We start from the raw sequence: 16,997 nt of genomic DNA, 5'->3' as shown, positions 1-16,997 counted from the left end.
TTTGATTTGACAGATGTTTGTGTGTGTGACACATGTTAAAGGGCTGTGTGCATGTGGTCATGGTTTAGGGGGTAGGACGCAGAGGAGGGGAGGAGGCACATGCCTTGCTGTACAGCTATATGGAGAGAGCAGTGCTGCCTTTGTATTCCAGCTTGAACCAACTGGCCATATTTTAGCAAGGATGTTTGATGTTGTCATGTGCTGCCTCGTATAGATTGGTCTCCTGCTGGGTATCAAGTCATTCCGCTGTTGGCTCACAATAACATTGGCTCTTGACTACATTATGTGACTGCTAGTGACATATTGATATGAACTCCTGCAAGGGGAGAGTTGGTTAAGATGAGGGTTAAGGGAGAAACGAAGCAGATTGCAAAGGTATTAACAATTTGTTCACATGCCTAGAGGGGAGAGAAAAACTCACTCTTCTATGATCTCTGTGTCTGTGTTTTTAAAAGGATGTTTGCTAAAGACTAGTCATTGCTGCTGAGGAAAGGAAGTACATGAAGTTGCCTTTAGAAAAGCAGACGGGAATAAGCATGGCATTTAGAGAATGAGGCATTTATCAAACATGCTGTTTGGACACCTGTAGTTGTAATTAACAGCAATAACACAAGAGGCCACTGGTGGAGGCGGGGAAGAGTAGAAATGGGTTTGATCTATAATGTCCTGGAGTAGTGGGTGGGTAGGTAGATGCAGTATTTTTTACCTCTGAACAGGGATTGTCATAAATACGCAGTAGTTAATTATCAGACTGTCTCAGTGATCAAAGCCAGGCAATGCAGTGTTTTTGTGTGAGCTTAGCATAACTGTCTATGAAAGGGTTTTGTAGCATTTGTTTATGAAAGGGGAAATCCACACAGAAAAAGACTAAGGAGTAGATATTTTTCCTTTTCCCAGTGAGAGTATGATAGAAGATACATAATATTTAACATGACCTCAAAAAATAACTTATTTCACAGTGTAAGAAAGCCAAACAGCTTCTTGCACCACCTGTATTGCACTCTGTTCTTTTTGGTATTTTAATAGATAATTAATCTTGATTTGGTTGGATTTAAGAGTTTTATTTTTTGGCACATATGCACAACCTATTATACCATAAATCCCACACATTTCAGCAAATGTCATCCCAATTGTTCCCTACAGCATAGACTACTACTAGTAAAACAGTCAAGGTCAGGAACTTGGATTCTTTAACCACTGGATTCAAGGAAACCAATTTATTCTTCTGTCGCAGTAGAAGGGGGTAATTTCTTTTGGACCTATATCATACTGGCAGACAGTCTAGGAAAGCCATAATTGTCTAAATGCAATAGGTTTTGTGGGTGCATTAATCTGTCTTAATTAAAACTGTTGCACCCCATTGATACAAATGCAGCAAATTTCTAAGTATACAGTATTTTATGTTCCTTTACAAGCATGAATTATTCTTTGTTCACTCAGTGTTTGACCCGTGTCTTTTATCATAAAATAGATAAAAGTATTCTTTGTACTTGTCAGTTAAGGGATTTAGAGCCATTTGCCTAGGATTGTCTGAAGTGACCTTCATATTGAATGATCCTGAATCGGCAAATAGGAGTTCTTGGTAGCTGTCTTGTGGCTATTTGTGCTGTGAAAACTGGATTAAAAAATTTGCATTTTAAAGAATGTTGCAACCTAAATCTTAAATTGGGATTATGTAGACCAGGGAAGAGTATTTGCAATGTATCCTGTTTTGGAAATGAATGTTGGATACTTCTTGTTCCTTATCACTTCACTGTGTGTATAGTATATAGTGTTTAATCTTTTCCCCAGGTTGTTCAGAAAGCATGTTGATTAGACATCAGAATATATAGTAGCATTTATTAAAACATCTAAGATGCAGGGAATTACTTTCCTACTTGTTAAAAGGAAGGAGGAATTCTCTTTATTTCTACTGTCTGTTCAACACCTATGTTAAATTACATTTAGCAAAGAACAGAATGAGTGTTTTGACCAGTGTTGTCTTACTTTATTCTCAATAAATAGCTTAAGAAAAATTCATCTGCATCTGTTACTGAAGTTATCCTCTTTCATGGAGCAGAATGTTTCCATGAGTCCACTGCTTTTTGTTTTCCTTACCCACTTCACTGCATGCAATGGTTTTTATCCTGTTGCCGGTGGCCCCAACAACTAAAGGATGATTGAATAGTGTCTGTAAGGGCTGATCTACTTTGGGAATGTACATGGGCATCATTCATGGGTGTGAAAAATCCACACCCCTGAGAGATGTAGCCATACAGACCTAACTCCCTGTGTAAACAGCGCTAGGTTGACAGAACAATTCTTCTGTCACCTTAGCTACTGCCTCTCGGGGAGGTGGATTACCTACAGCGAGGGGAGAACCCCTCCCATTGGTGTAGGTAGTGACTATATTGAAGTGCTACAGCGCTGTGCTGTGGTAGAGGTTTAATTTAGATTTGATTTAATTTAGTGGTCAATAGAAAATCATTGGTGTATTCCTCCAAAGGATTCTAAGATTTAACAGTTAGCTATACTTGTCTGCTGTGGGATCCACTGATTTGAATGAAGCCTTTTGAGAGCTACTGATGACGTGTTATATAACAGCCAGGTATTATTTATTTAATTATTATGCTGCTTTAATATACACAATGGATGTAAAACACAGTTTATCTCAAAATGCCTTACAAAAATTAATATGCTTAGTGAAGGAATGAAATGGCAACTGCTAATACATAGCATCATAGAAATGTAGGACTGGAAGGGACCTTGAGAGGTTATCTAGTCCAGCCCCCTGCACTGAGACTAGACCAAGTACACTAGACCAGTGATACTCCTACTGAGGTTGCAAGCTGCAAACGGCTCTTTAATGTGTCTGATGCAGCTCTTCGCAGCACGATATAATACACAGTGTGATTTGCTCTTGAATCCCCTTAAGCTTTCAGGCCAAGAATTTATCACTCTTATTTCCTTTTTCATAGAACATCTGTTTTGTATACTAGTATATTTGCCTACAAAACATCCCAGCACACCTGTCCAAATTCTTTTGAATATTAACAATTGATAGATATGCCTGGTTTGATAAATATAAATATTTTCATTCATTTTAATAAAACACCAAAAACAGCATGTTCTGGATCGTGTAAAGAGGCTCGCTCTGTAGTAATTGTACCACGCTGGGAAAAAGAAACTTGATGATGATACTACTACATGAGGTTTTTCTAAATAAAATAAGCTCACTGTTGTAATGATTCTTTTGTGTCTGATATTTACATGGCAATGATTTGTAAACCTGTTCAAATTTCCTAAATAAGCAGTTATAAATGCTCTAGTGGACTAGCAGAGGGAGAAAAGTGGAGCATAGGAAAAGCCGGGAAGAGTTAAGATGAAATCTGAAGAGATGTAGAGTCAGTATGGAGGAGCAAGTGGAAGAATGTTCTAAGTGCTCGGAGCAGCAGGGGAGGATTTTGGCCCCAACAGTTGTGTGTATGTGGTCCAAGAGTGGGTGCTAGTGCTAGATGGAAGGACAGGAAAATTAGTGGAAGACAAGTCAATAAGCTAGACTAGGAAGAGGGCTTTCAAAAGGTAAAAGGCCTTTCAGTAATAGATCCTGAACTGAATGGGAAGCTAGTGGGGAGTGCTTGAAGACGAGGCTGATATGTTTGCACTGCCTGTGAGGCATAAGGAGGCAGGCAATGGCTTTTTGCAGACTCTGGGGAACTGCAATAATAACCATGAATCTTTAGAATGTGTCTGGCAAACAGCCACGCTGGGCAGCTAACGCAGGAGAGGTTGAGAAATCCCTTGAATTTTGCACAGCAGCTAAAAGTGTAACTTATGGGGCATGTCAGTCTTTAATTTAAGAATGTCTTATAAAGTACTGAGCAGGTAGTCAGTCCGTAATTATCAATAATCATAATGGATCAAACCCTGAGATTAGTGCTTAGCTTCTATTTGAGCAAACTGTCTTCCTGATGCCAGCAATAATTATGGCTGGGAAAAGGCTGCAGGATTACGCCCCACTGTGGATGTGGTGTTGCTGAAAGGTGTAAGAGCTAGAGAGTGACACCCTCCTAGATTTATTAATGGAATAAGTTAATGCCTTTGGCCCAAACTAATGTCCTTCAACTTTGACCTAAAAAGATCTCCACTCTGGGTGAGAAGACAGTCTAGTCTCCAAAGCCCTTTTAATTCAGAGTGGATATGTGCTGCGATCACAATGAGGGACTGGGAACACCACCTCCTTTCCCAGCTCTGTCAGATGGTAACACCTTTTGGCCGTTACTTGTCTTTGCTGGATTTGAACTAGTAACAAGAAGCCAGGAACTCTCTCTCCCCAGCAGTATTCTGACTATTCTAACTCTTGGTCCTGCTTCAGTGACAATAGCAGGCATAGGCAAACTGAGTGAGGTGTTCTGAATACGTCAGAATATTTGACGTGTTTCACAATTTAAACCCCAACAGGATATTGGCCAGTCTTCAGTCTGCTCAGCTCTCTGATTCCTGCGTGATCTTGTCCCCTTCTAACGCAGCCAAGTGGCCCCACCCTCTCCTCCGTTCCTACTAATGGAGATTGTCCTGGAGAAAAAAACGGCTATGCTTCTTCCTAGCAGCGCCTCACTGTAACCTGAGTCTGGTGAGGATCCCTTGACAGCAAGAGATGATGGGTGACAGCACTCAACACTGGCCTCGCCAACTTCTTTGGGGACAGGAGAGGAGCCCCAGACCTTGCCAATGTCGTCTTTTGTTCTGAGGCACATTAGTTGTGGGACTCCAACCTGTTCACAATAGCAGTCTACTCTGGACAGCGTAAAACTTAGAGAACTGTCTTGCTTCCTAGTAAGTGATAGAAAAAGTGACTGTGTAAATGTCCTTTCCCCAGAGAGCCTTTTCAGCGGCCCTTTGTGGGTGTCCAGACAAGAACTCACTTCCTTTTGTAAACACTAGCTCTTTGGTTATTCAGGTTTAGGTGTCCTAATGGAAAACAAGCTGGAAATGGCTGTTGGGCCATATGCTGTGTCTAAAAGGGCAGCCAGGCTCCTGGGAGAAGTGTCCCAAATCTGGGCCAGCAAATGCTGGAGAGTGAAGGTCAGAATGCATGACTAAACCGTGACTGTATTCAAAATATTAGGATCCTCAGCTGCACCTGAGCTATGCTCCATGTGCCTGGGGTGCATGGGTAGGGAAAGCCAGTGGCCCAGGATGGCTAGAGTACAGTATGCTCTGGCTACACGGTCTTCCGCTGCCACCACTGGGCAGGCCAGTGTTGGTGCATGGTGTAAAGGATTCACCAGGAACAGTCCGCAAGCTGGCTTTTAAAACTAGATTTCTGCATCCTTATCACTGCTCAGGCAGAGCAAAGAGTTGGAGCAGGGCCCTGATTGAGTCTGAGATTTTGAAACCTTTCCTCTGTTGTTTTTCTCCTGGGAGTTATTTTTAGAGTGGAAGGATACATTGTCTTATCTCTTCCCCCTCCCCCCATTTTTTATATAGAAGATATATTTAAGAAACCATAAACAGAGCTGTCTTCTCATGCCATGCCCCACTCCAGGGTGTGGCCTGTAGCTGAAAGCAGTCTCCAGTGTTGCATCTCCTCACGCAACCGGGGGGTGTCGTAGCCTGCTACCCATTCAGTGCTCTAGTGTGATTTAGCACCGTCCTGCTGCTGTTTGGAGATTGCCTCTTAGCTATGATTTCCTTGGATTCGCCATTCCATAATATTTGGACTTTCATGCCTTTTATTTGAAATCTCACTACAAGGTTTAATGAAAGCTTTCCTGTTCATCTTCACGGCAAAACAGGAGTGGGATGTCTTTGAAGGTACACATGCACCACTTCCTTTCCCTCTACAGGCAACTTGTCTTACTCCATATTTAACTTCTCAGTGTTTTACTTCCACTTTCAATCAGTGGGAAGAGGTGGGGTGGGGGGGTTTGGGTCCAGATTGATTGTGCTACTTCAATGAGTGCCTGCATTCTCTAAACAAACTGCAGCTGTTGAACTCATGGCACCTTGGTCTTCCTCTTATGTTGGCCACTTGAAGGGTAACCCCCCAACCCGAGCCCATTAATATTGGCCTGACAACCGGGGCCAGGCTCACGGAGGAACTTGCTAGAAACTATTTATCATTTGTCATTTCTGACACTGGAGGTAAAGCCCTTGTTTCGTTAAAGCTACACACTTTCCTTAACTTGTTTCTTAACAGCTGCTTTAAACAGTGCACTGGGGATGGCGTGCGAGGAGACTTAATAGAAGTAAGCAACAGTGGTGCAGTAAGCAATGGTGTCTCTGTTAATCATATTTTGTTTACAGGAGGCGAGTGAGTGGTGTTGCTTGTTCCATTTTAAATAGTGTTTGCCCGTATTCGTATAGCACTGTGATAGCAAAATATCTCAGCGTCTCACAAGTGCTTATAAGGTCTAATAATGTGAGGTAGGCAAGTATTGTCCCCCTTTAATAGATGAGGGACCAAAAGTGTAGAGGGTCAAAGTGACTTGGCCAAGGTCATACAAGTCAGTGGCAGAGCGAGGAGTAGCACCCAGAAATGCTGACTTCCAGTGCCCTGATCTAACCATTAGACCACACCTCCTTACAGCAAGAAACTAGGCCAGAGAACTAGAGCACCTCACTGAATGTTACTGGGCTCCTTTTCTTACAAATAGGTCTCGTATTTTCATACATAGCAGTTTCCTATATGCTTCTGTGCAGACTAGGTTTAAATACAGCATGTTGGTCAATATGTAAATTGCTTGCTGGATGAGAATGGGAATATTTTCATGAATTCAGCCTGCCTGTTTTGGCTCCAGTACAACTTAAAGGGGCACTGCATGTGTGCATCTGTCCCTCCTACAACTAAAATCGGATTGGTGATTGCGGAGGGAGGTAGCTCCCTCTCAGTGCTGACACATTGCAAGTGCACATTGATACTTGACTTGTACGTGCAGTTGCTCACAGTACTGAAAATTGGGACCCGATGATTTAATCTAAGATTATCCACTTCACATGTGTAGGCAGAGGCTTATCTGCTGATGGCCTTTTTAACACAGCAAAGCAGACAGGGTCCCAGCAGAGGCCTTGCGGGGTCCTAGCAGAGCCTCTCCAACACCTGAATGAGTGGTTCTCACTACCTATTCTGTAGGTCCAGATCAGGAATCCAGACTACGCAGGAGAGGGTTGTCACCCAAAACATGCAAGCTGGTGGAGGTGCTTGGCTCACTGAGCATGAGTTGGTGTGTTAGGAGAGCTGCTATCAGAGGACCGCAACAGGGGTAGCTCTGACTCTTGCACTTCTAAGAAGGACTCCTACAGAATAGGAGAAGATCTCATGCGTGTGGGGAGCAAGATACCAGCATTGCTGGTGCCAGGAGACAGGGAACTAGCTTTTGTTCTTAGCATGGGTTCCCACCTCATATTAGGATTATTCTGGAGAAGCAGCTGGCAGCCCTGTTCCCACTGATCATCTTGTTGGCCGCCCTCACTATTCCATCTGAGATTTGTCTGGTCCTCAACCACTGGAATCCTGTCTCCCTCAGACTTCAACTTCCTCTGTCAATAGAGCTAAAGAGCAACTTTCGTCTTGGCTGAAGCAGTGGCCCATCAAACGCTGTGTTGGGATGCTATCTGCTGCTGACATGCCAGTAGAATCGAGCAGAGGGTCCCCTGCCCCTGCCTTCAATTGGGAAGTGGGACAAAGACGGGCTAAAGAGCAAAACACTACCTCAGATGAAACTGAATCTGTTAAAGGACTTCCTCCCCTTGAAATCAAGTTTACTTTAACAGTCCTACCCTGAAAAGTCTCTCTTGGGGTTGCCTCATCCTTCTTTAAATGCGTTGAGGCTTTCCCTCTCTTGCAGTTCTGGAAGCTCCATGGTTCTGTGAATTGTACATTTTTAGTCCAAAATGCCCTACTGAATCTCAATAGCATTTCATGGGGAAAAATTCAAAAAACAACATATGAGCTTTAAACAATTTACTCTGAGTAATTGGGTTTATACAGCAGTTCATAAACCTCTAGCTGGTAAAAATCAAAGTGCCATAATCTGAAAAGCAGATGGAGGGGGGGAGGGCCAGGGTGAAGACTCGTAATAGATTTTTCAAAGACAAATTGTTTAATTCCATCACGAGCTAGGAAAATAAATAGTCCCACTGCTAGATCAAAAACAGAAACATGTTAGAAATAAAACGTTAGTAGCTTTAAAGCATTGTTGATTCCACAACAAAGAAGTGAAATGGACCTCAGTGGAAATATGTGATCTAGTTTATGAGAAATGAAAGGCGAAAACTTCTAAACCACATTTTATAATTCTGATTGAATTTTAAAGTGCTTTCTTTTCCCCATCCCCATCGGCTGACATTTTGTACAAGGCATCTGGTTTATGTGAATCAGCGATGCATGTGATGGTTGTAGGTCATTTCCTTCTATCAAGAGAGGTGGCAAGACGAGCCATAGCCTGTGACTAAATGGGAAAGCGTTAAATGTGACATGGGAGACACGGCTCTAAAATCCTACTTTTCAGTGCAGCTAAATTGTTTGTAGCAGATTGAAAGCTGGAAGCCATGCTTTGCCTATGTAATGAAGTCTGCATTTGTACCACATATTAATGCCAGTCCATGGCATTTAGTCAGCCCATCCTCTTGCCAGTGATGGTCTTGCTTTAGTTGGGGTAACAGACTGATGAGATCATCTAATTTGTGTATTAAACTGGATTGTATCACATTGTTCAAAAAACCCAAAAACAAAGACCTCCCTCCCCCCCCCACAAAACAACAAAACCCTCTCTTTTTTCTTATTGGACTTCAAAAGCTTGCATTATAAACAGTAAAAACAACCAGAGTCCTGTAGCACTTCAGAGACTAACAAATTTAATTTCTGCAGGCATAAGCTTTCGTGGGCTGCAACCCACTTCGTCAGATCAAGAAACAGTATGCTCTGCCCAATGAAAGCAACATTTTCCTGCTAAAAGCCATTACCTCAGCCAATAAACATCAGACACTGAGTTCCCATTGTGGTGTTTGGTTTTCATTTATTATGGCATGCGGGTGGGAACAATACGGTTCGTCCCATTTCTCCAGCGGGAAAATATTGATGGTAAATTTTGCTTTTAAAAAAGTTGGAACTAAATCCTTTGCCAATTAAGGGGTTTATTCTCTGTTCTGCATGCACACACGTGCCCTTCTTCTCTTCTGTCTCTCCTACCCAAAAATGAAATGCAAGAATGGACACAATGTGAACTTCAAATATGGGGAACTCTGGGAAAGTGAAAAATATAGTTTAAATTGTTTGTCTTTTTCTAATTGTTCGCAGCACATTAGCAGCTCATGTAGGTTGGCATTTTCAAAGGAGTGTGAGGGAGGGAGGTGCCCAAATCCTGTTGGATTTCAATGAGAATTGGGTGCCTAATTTTCTTAGGTGGCTTTTAAAACCCCAGCTATAATAGTGAAATAGAAATAAAGGATGGAATGCCATGAGATAGAAAATGAGTGGCGGAGTCTCCAGCCTTAAGGGGGACTTAAACCTGCAAATCCACCCCGGGTGAAGATGAGAATTAGATCTGAGTAGCCATGCTGGACATGCTCTACGTTTATGTATTTAGGGAGTGAAGAAGGTTAGAGAACCTCTCTCCTTCCTCTTTCTAGTTCCTCCCAAATCAGTCTTCCCCTTGAGACTTCAGTTGTCACTGAAAGTTGCATTGTCTGTCTGATTTAAGGTGTGTGCTGCATTAACTTTTCACATTGCAGATTGTAGCAGCAACTGCTAGACAGTGCACACTTCTGCAGTCTTTTCTACAAAGAGCATTCCCAAACACTTGGGAGTGTGAAAAGGACACCAAGCAGTAGGAGAGCAAAAGGAAGAGGGATAGTCAAAGGAAAAGAGGTTTTCGACTGAACTTTGAAAATGGATTGAATGTTGATGAGGCAGACCTGTGGGAAAGCTGTATTGGACACCAGGAATGTGGGGCAAGGTGATCTCTTGGACAATTGTTCAGATATTAAAAATACAACCAAAAAGGAGAACTGAAGTTCTGACATTGATACTCAGCACACTATTTAAACCTCCTTGCCAAAGCAGTAACACCTAACAGGCCGAAACCTCATTGTGGAAATTTAAAATTTCTGCTGCAACCACCATTAGGCTCATGCTTGGTTGACTGAAAAAGGAGGGGGTTGATGGACTAGCTTGCCAACATGTCATCCCCTTTGTCCAGTTTCCTTGCTGTCCTCAAACCCCTTTTCTTTCTCCTGCCTTCCCACAATTGTTCCCTGCTCTACTGTTCTCTTCTCATCTTATGGTGTTCTGTAATGTTCGGTAGTGATGGCAATGGTTTTCCTCAGATGCCAGCATTGCTCCACGTGGAATCACTGGAGAGTAATCTGCTCCCTCCCTCCTCTTCTCAAAGGGCTGTCTGCCTGCCTCCACACCACTCTCTCAGCACATGTGGTACAGTATTCCAGTTGCGGACCGAATTGGTCTGCTGTTCTAGTCACATGGGGTCATTGTTTGAGTCTGTTCATTCAGCCCCTTGACTGCTGATCCTTAGCTCCTATGTCTGCTGTGGCATCTACATCTATTTGAATGTCAGTGGAACATTGGGAAGTTTATTTTTCTTTATACACCTGACACATAGGTAGCAGCAACGTGGTTGGTAATTGAAATGTAAGCTAACACTTTCCAGCTTGCAGTCATGGCGAGTTCACTTCCTATGGCTTTTCTGCCTTTTTTCATTTGCAGAGACCATTTTAAGCAGGAGTACACAGCATTGTGTGGATAGTGTGCCAGCATACAATGGTTGGTAAAGTTCTCTTTCTACCAGTGCAGTTCGACTTAATCTCAGCATCAATTAGGGTTAGAGAGAGAGACTTTCATTACAGCAATGTATCTTCATCACACCAGAAAGATGGTGTAAAACATGTCTTGTTTTAGCATGTGAAAAATCAGGTGAACAAAAATTTACCAATGCAGCTGAAATAGTCTTTAACAAACATGTATCTTGCTGCCAACATCTGCTTTTATAGTCCTGAAATCTGATAGGAATCAAACCACAATCCTAATAAAATTTTTTCCAAACACAGTTGCCTCAGTCAGCTTTTAAACATGTAATTCAGTCTGCTTGTAGATTGGGAGGGAGGGGAAGATTATAAAATATATCAGACATCCTCCCAGAAGGGAGGACACAACACAGGCATAGAGCTACCTCAGGTGTAGTAAAATAAAGAAAGTAAGATGCCCCTCAAAGCCATTTCTACTGTGTCTGGCCTCTAGCAATAGACACCAGGTGTAAGCTGACTACAGACAGATATTGATGGTTGTGACAACAGTCCAGGCAATTAATAACATTTTAAATGTATATTAAAAAGAGCTGTAATGAGGTCCAGGAGATAGCAATAAACAATACATACATTGTGGAAAGTTGCAAGTCCAAGACTGAAGAGAGAAAGAATGGGGAAACACAATGGATGATGAGGAATCAGAGAAATGGTAAGAGAGGAAACAACAAAATGTGATTGCTGAGGAGAAAGGAGGGAGGAGCAGAATGGGAAGTGCTTGGATGTTACGGTGATGAGTGCTGTACATAACCTGTAGATAGTAAGTAGTTTGCAGTAAACCTAGACCCCTCATGATACTTACAGTGGTCTGTAGTAGTAATAAATGCCTAGCTCTTATACTGCTTTTCATCAGGGTACCAAAAGGAGTCTTCTCAGATCTTACCTTAGTTGAGAACAAACTTCTGCTCACTCTTCGACATGTCATGAGTCAAGTGTTCTTAAACTAGCCACATTTTTGTCTATTGTGCAGCGAAACAAGATATTTGCAAACCAAATATCACTGCACAATGCTGCAATAATATTGCTAATTGAACAAAACCGCTGGTTTACAAGTCAAAAGCATGAAGAAAACTTTCAGTTTTTGGAGAAAGAAATAGGGAAAGTTATTTGACCAGTAACTCTGCAAAGGTGAATTAATGCTCACCACAGCTCAACAGATCAATAGGAGAGAGTGCCAAGAAATTAGGGCCAGAAGAATGAAGTAACCTTTAAATCACGTGCACATAAGACAGTGCAATGTGTTTTTCATAGGAAGTTAGATTTTTATAATACACTTGCTATTAAAATATTAGAAGAAACTGAATTATAGACACCACAGTGTTTTTAAAGAGAGAGTAACAGTAACCGGAATTAACCAACCTAAGTTTTCTTGCTTGGATGCCTTCTAATGATCAGCCAGGATTCCCTTCCAAGTCACTTAAGAGCTGAATTAATATACTAAAATGAAACCAAGTATAAAGAGTGCCCTTCTTCCAAAGGAAAGGAAAATTTATGGCAAGAAAAGGGAATTCTTTCTTAGCAGCTAGATTACAAATATAAAACCTTGATAGATAAATGATGCAATGATCAAAAATGTGAATGAACACTTTCTATTAGGTTAGCTGAGACTCGTAATATGCTGTTATCTCGAGGCATTAGTGAGATTTTTTCTATTTTTCTTAACTACAGTTTTATTCGAAGTCCTTTTGCTGCTGGTTCCTCTCTGCACCTGCTATACTGATGTTTGACACTTGAAGTTCCATTGATACCAATGGGCTGGAAGAGGTTTAATTCTCCAGAACTAGTCTATCTGCTTACTTTACTATCCATAAATACACTTAGACAGGAGTTTCAACATTTTTTAAAGGAGTTAGGTGTGTGCAGCTGCCATTGAAAATCAAGGGGGGTTGGATGCCTAACTCCCTTAGCCATCTAAGAATTGCAAATAAAATAAAAACAGGGCAGAGGATACAGAGAAGAAAACTTGCATTTTTGGGGTTTATTTTGTTTGTTTTCTGCACGTATAATTAATGCTCAGTTGCCATTTCCATGACAAATCCTATTCTTGGAGATTTATAACTCATCTGTTTTAATTTGTCAGGCTAAAGCTATGGAATGCAGGTTGTCAGTTCAGACGGGAAATCACCTTTGCTTAAATAGAAAGCAAAGGAATAAATGTGTTAAAGTTTTTATTTAAGAGAGGAGGCCAAAAAATAGCATCTGAAATCTTGAAAATAGATCTCAAATGCTCTTTGACCACCGAGGTTAATGTTTAACGTCTGACACTAGTGCGCCTGCAGCCCTTGGGAGGGGCGTGTGCCACGCGCATTTCTAGTGCACCTGCCACGGGTGATTCCAAACACTTGAACCTTTTTCTTTTAAAAATGGTCAAATTCTGTCTCTTTTAATAAGCAATAAGTGCAGGCACAGTAGCTCCTGTGTGTGTGTGTGTGTGTGTGTGTGTGTGTTGCTAAAACTTGTCAACAAACACCCACTTGTGTACTTGTTGGATGGGCCTGATGCATTTTGAACGCTTGCATTGTAATGACTTCAAACCATTGTTAGGAGAACAAGTGATACACCTTCATTGCTATTGCTGCCTCCATAGACCTGGGCCAACAAGCTGGCCCCTACTCTACCGGCACAAATGGGATTGTAAATCTGGCTTAACTGGCCTTCCGAGAATTGTCCCCGTATAGGGGAGAACCCCAGGTGGTATAAAGCTAAGTTAGTGACTCTATACCACCCCCACAATTCTGGTGCCAGGAGTGCAGTGGTGCGCTAAAGATCGACAGCTGCCAGTTGGATCCCGTTGTGGGATGAGACATAAAGGTGGCATAAAGCCATGTTTGCCTCTGCCAGGTATCGAACTAAGTGCAGCTCTGCCAGACCACAGCATCTGGTGGCTTGTGTTAATAGGAGTGGCAGCTACAATGCACCTATCTGTTCAATTGTCTGGGTCTGATTTGAAGTATAGCCTCACCATTCCCTCAAGCGAAAAGGGGAAATGTCAGCACATGATGTCATACAATCACATATAATGTCAACAGAAGTTGGTCCAATAAAAGATATTACCTCACCCACCTTCTCTCACTGATATTCTAGGACCAACACAGCTACAGCAGCACTGCAAACAACATATAATAGTCATTTATTTGTATCAGCTCGTCTCACGAGACCTGTTGTTGGGAATCCATACCAACAGAACGTTTATCCCTGGATATTTCTCCATTTCCTCAATAGTTGTTCTAAATTCAAACTTCTCTCATATAGGTCTTGCCTCACACGTTAAAATTGTACCTTTTTCATGCTTGTTGCTCTGAGAAATACGATGAGACATTAGAGATGTCAGCGTTTACACAGTGCTTTAATAAAGTTAGCATTGTAAACCAAAAAGGTGTTTGTTTTTTTTATCCGGATACTATTGATAATCCAATACTATGATTTCTTTTGATTGGATCTGGAATTCTCTGTGGAACTTCAAAGATATTGAAAGAAGACCTGATGCATTTTGTTTGTTCAACTATTATTTTTGTCCTTGTTAGAGTGATGTTTTTAGCTTATTAAAACAGAGATTATTTAGTTGAGGTTAGTTCTGCTTTGAGCAGGGGGTTGTACTAGATGCCTCCTGAGGCCCCTTCCAATTCTATGATTCTGTGTGCCCAACCCCCTTCTGATTCTGTTTATCTCTTTCTTGTAAAGTGTTTTTATGACACTAATACTCCAAACTGTCAATTTTTTTTACAAACTGACAAAAATAAGTAAATTTTCAGTTTTTAGCTGGTTTTCCCAGGATTAATACAACTTTCTCATTTTTAAGACTAAATATTACAAGCCTGAGTCATTAATGTTGACTTTAAGAGCACATACACACACCTTATTTGCCCCCCAATATTCTTATTCACACACTTCCTTAATAGATTTGTGTGTGTGTGTGTGTGTGTGTGTGTGTGTGTGTGTGTGTGTGTGTGTGTGTGTGTGTGTGTGTGTGTGTGTGTGTGTGTGTGTGTGTGTGTGTGTGTGTGTGTGTGTAAAGTTTGTAAAGGGAAAAGCTGCTTGAATTCATGTTTGTCCGGGGAAAATATTTATGGCTGAGTCATGAACTCCTGCTGTTGCTTTAATAAAAATTGATATACAAACCTGCCCCCATGCCTTTGAAAGTAATCAAACTGCGAGCTCTTGTAACAAACAGAGCTACAAAATAGTGGAGTGAGCACTGAGAATCTTATCGCAGGCTGAACAGATTATGTATTTATGTAACTTGATAAAAGAGGAGGCTTAAGATTTCCTTCCTGGGCTGGAGTTTGTCACACTCTGGAATTCAGAGCTCGTGCATGGAGATTAAGAAAGTGTTTCACCACGGTCTTGTGAAGAGTCTTGTGGACACTTCACTTAATGGTATTAAAACCTAAGCCTTGTATAGCTTTTGTTGATGAATTGCACTGGCCCTCTCAACAAATGTGCTGTGCAGAGAGGAGAAATTCATGGAGGCGGAGAGCAGTCCCATGGGGTGTTCCCTCTACAGAGCTGCATTGCTCATTCTGCAGAAATCCACAGGGGGAGCCACACTAAACCAGCATGTTTGCAGCCCCAGGGGCAGGAAATCCGTGGGGGAGAGTGGGGAAAGTGACCATGGGCAGAGGAAAGGTGAGAAGGAAGAAACCCTTAGCTACAGCTGGCCAGTATCCATAGGTTTGGGGACCCACTGTCTGTGAATGCCTGCTTTTCCCCATGGTGTTTTTTCAAACCATTTTCCTGGTGCATCTGTGCTCCTACTGGTTCTACAGCCCTGGAGGGGAGGGATGGGAGTGTGTGAACTCTTTGGTTCATTCTGTTTATGAATGTTAAACTGTGCGCTCATCTTTTTCTTTCACACAAATATCTTTTGTTTCTTACACTACAGACTTCTGGTTTCAAGTTTCACTGTGAATATAGAAAGGAGGACAAATGCAACTTCTTGAGTTTGGGTTTGTATCAAAGAAATTCGGATGATGTTGTGGGAAATTTGGGTTATGACGTACTAGATCCATGACTTTCCTGGTTGGTAAAGGCCGCTTTGATGACACAGCTTCCTTAAGGAAGCACTTTTGAGACATCTGTGCAAGAAGCCATCCTGGGACAGTTTTGCCTGTTAATGACCTAATTCCATCCTCCCTTTTGGGGAAGATGGTTGGGAAGGTTGAGTTAAGACAATTCTGGCGGAGTCAGAGTCCCACAACAGTCAGTCTGATTTCAGGCCTTGCTATGATGATGAAATTGTGCTGCTTGAGTTAGTTGATGAGCTCCTCTCATTGATGGATGAAGGTCAGGGATCAGATCCTCAACTGGTGTAAGTCAGCATTGACTTCAGGGGTTTGCACCAATTGAAGACCTAGACCCAGGAATCCGGTTGATTCTTTTTGATCTTTCAGCTGTCCTCAATACTGTGAGCCGTTCATGCTGTTGGTTGATTTGTTTGTGATCTCTCACAGGGGTTGACAGAACTTCCTTAAAGCGACTTCACTTGTTTTTATCTGTGATCACATAGGGCAGTGCAGGGTGACTGTCCACCCCAAGACACACTCTTGGGGAATACCACAAGGTTCTGTGTCTATTAGGCCTGTAGGTGTCAGCTATGGTGGCTCTAGTATGCTGACACTCAGCCCTATATCTCCCTTTATCCGGCCACTTTGTGTGTAGCTGAGCAAATTATTTAATGCCCCGATGAGATAGGGAGTTTGGGATTATCCAAAACAATCTGAGGCTCAGTGCAGAAAAGACAGAGGTGATGTTTGTAGGTTGGTGGGAGTAACTTGAATAACTAATGGAGAATATATCAGTCCCTTTGAGGGAGGTGCCTGTCATTTGGTTTTCAGGTTTTGTTGGATCCTTATCTGCTCCTGAAGGAAGTTGTCAAGACCGTTTTGCCATCTGCACTTGGCAAAAAGGATATCACCTTTTCTGTGGGATGCAGGCCATGTGACCATTGTCTGTGCTTTGTCACTTCAAGATTAGATTAGTGCAGCGTGGTCTTTATGGGGCTACACCTTAAGATCAGTTGGAGGCTTAAGGGTGAAAACTGGGCCCCGTTGAAGTTTTACTATTGATTTTGATGGGGCAAAGATTTCATCCTGATGCTTTTAGAGCTAATTTCTCTCCTGTGAGGTGTGGCTCTCTGGAGTTTGTTGCAATATTTATGATAAGGGGAGGCAGGGTTCAAGGCCACAGCAATTAATTTA

General features: G+C 42.0%; 1 protein-coding gene across 3 annotated transcripts in view; it reads left to right on the top strand.

The window, feature by feature from the left end:
- STX8 (syntaxin 8) overlaps positions 1 to 16,997 on the top strand; it is a 162,776-nt gene that overhangs the window by 67,607 nt on the left and 78,172 nt on the right. Inside the window, exon 7 of one of the 3 annotated variants that reach the window (XM_067547765.1) lies at positions 13,885 to 14,157. The exons of the other annotated variants lie outside the window; for them this stretch is intronic. Coding sequence (XP_067403866.1) covers positions 13,885 to 14,102 — 218 coding nt within the window. The 3' untranslated portion in view covers positions 14,103 to 14,157. Of the gene's footprint in view, positions 1 to 13,884; positions 14,158 to 16,997 lie in introns of those variants that run through there. 3 annotated transcript variants of the gene reach the window in all.

The sequence above is a fragment of the Emydura macquarii genome, unplaced genomic scaffold (assembly GCF_026122565.2).
Source record: "Emydura macquarii macquarii isolate MOO-44397 ecotype Brisbane River unplaced genomic scaffold, CSIRO-AGI_Emac_v2 contig_1230, whole genome shotgun sequence".
NCBI lineage: Eukaryota > Metazoa > Chordata > Testudines > Chelidae > Emydura > Emydura macquarii.
This window is presented reverse-complemented; position numbering and strand designations above follow the sequence as displayed.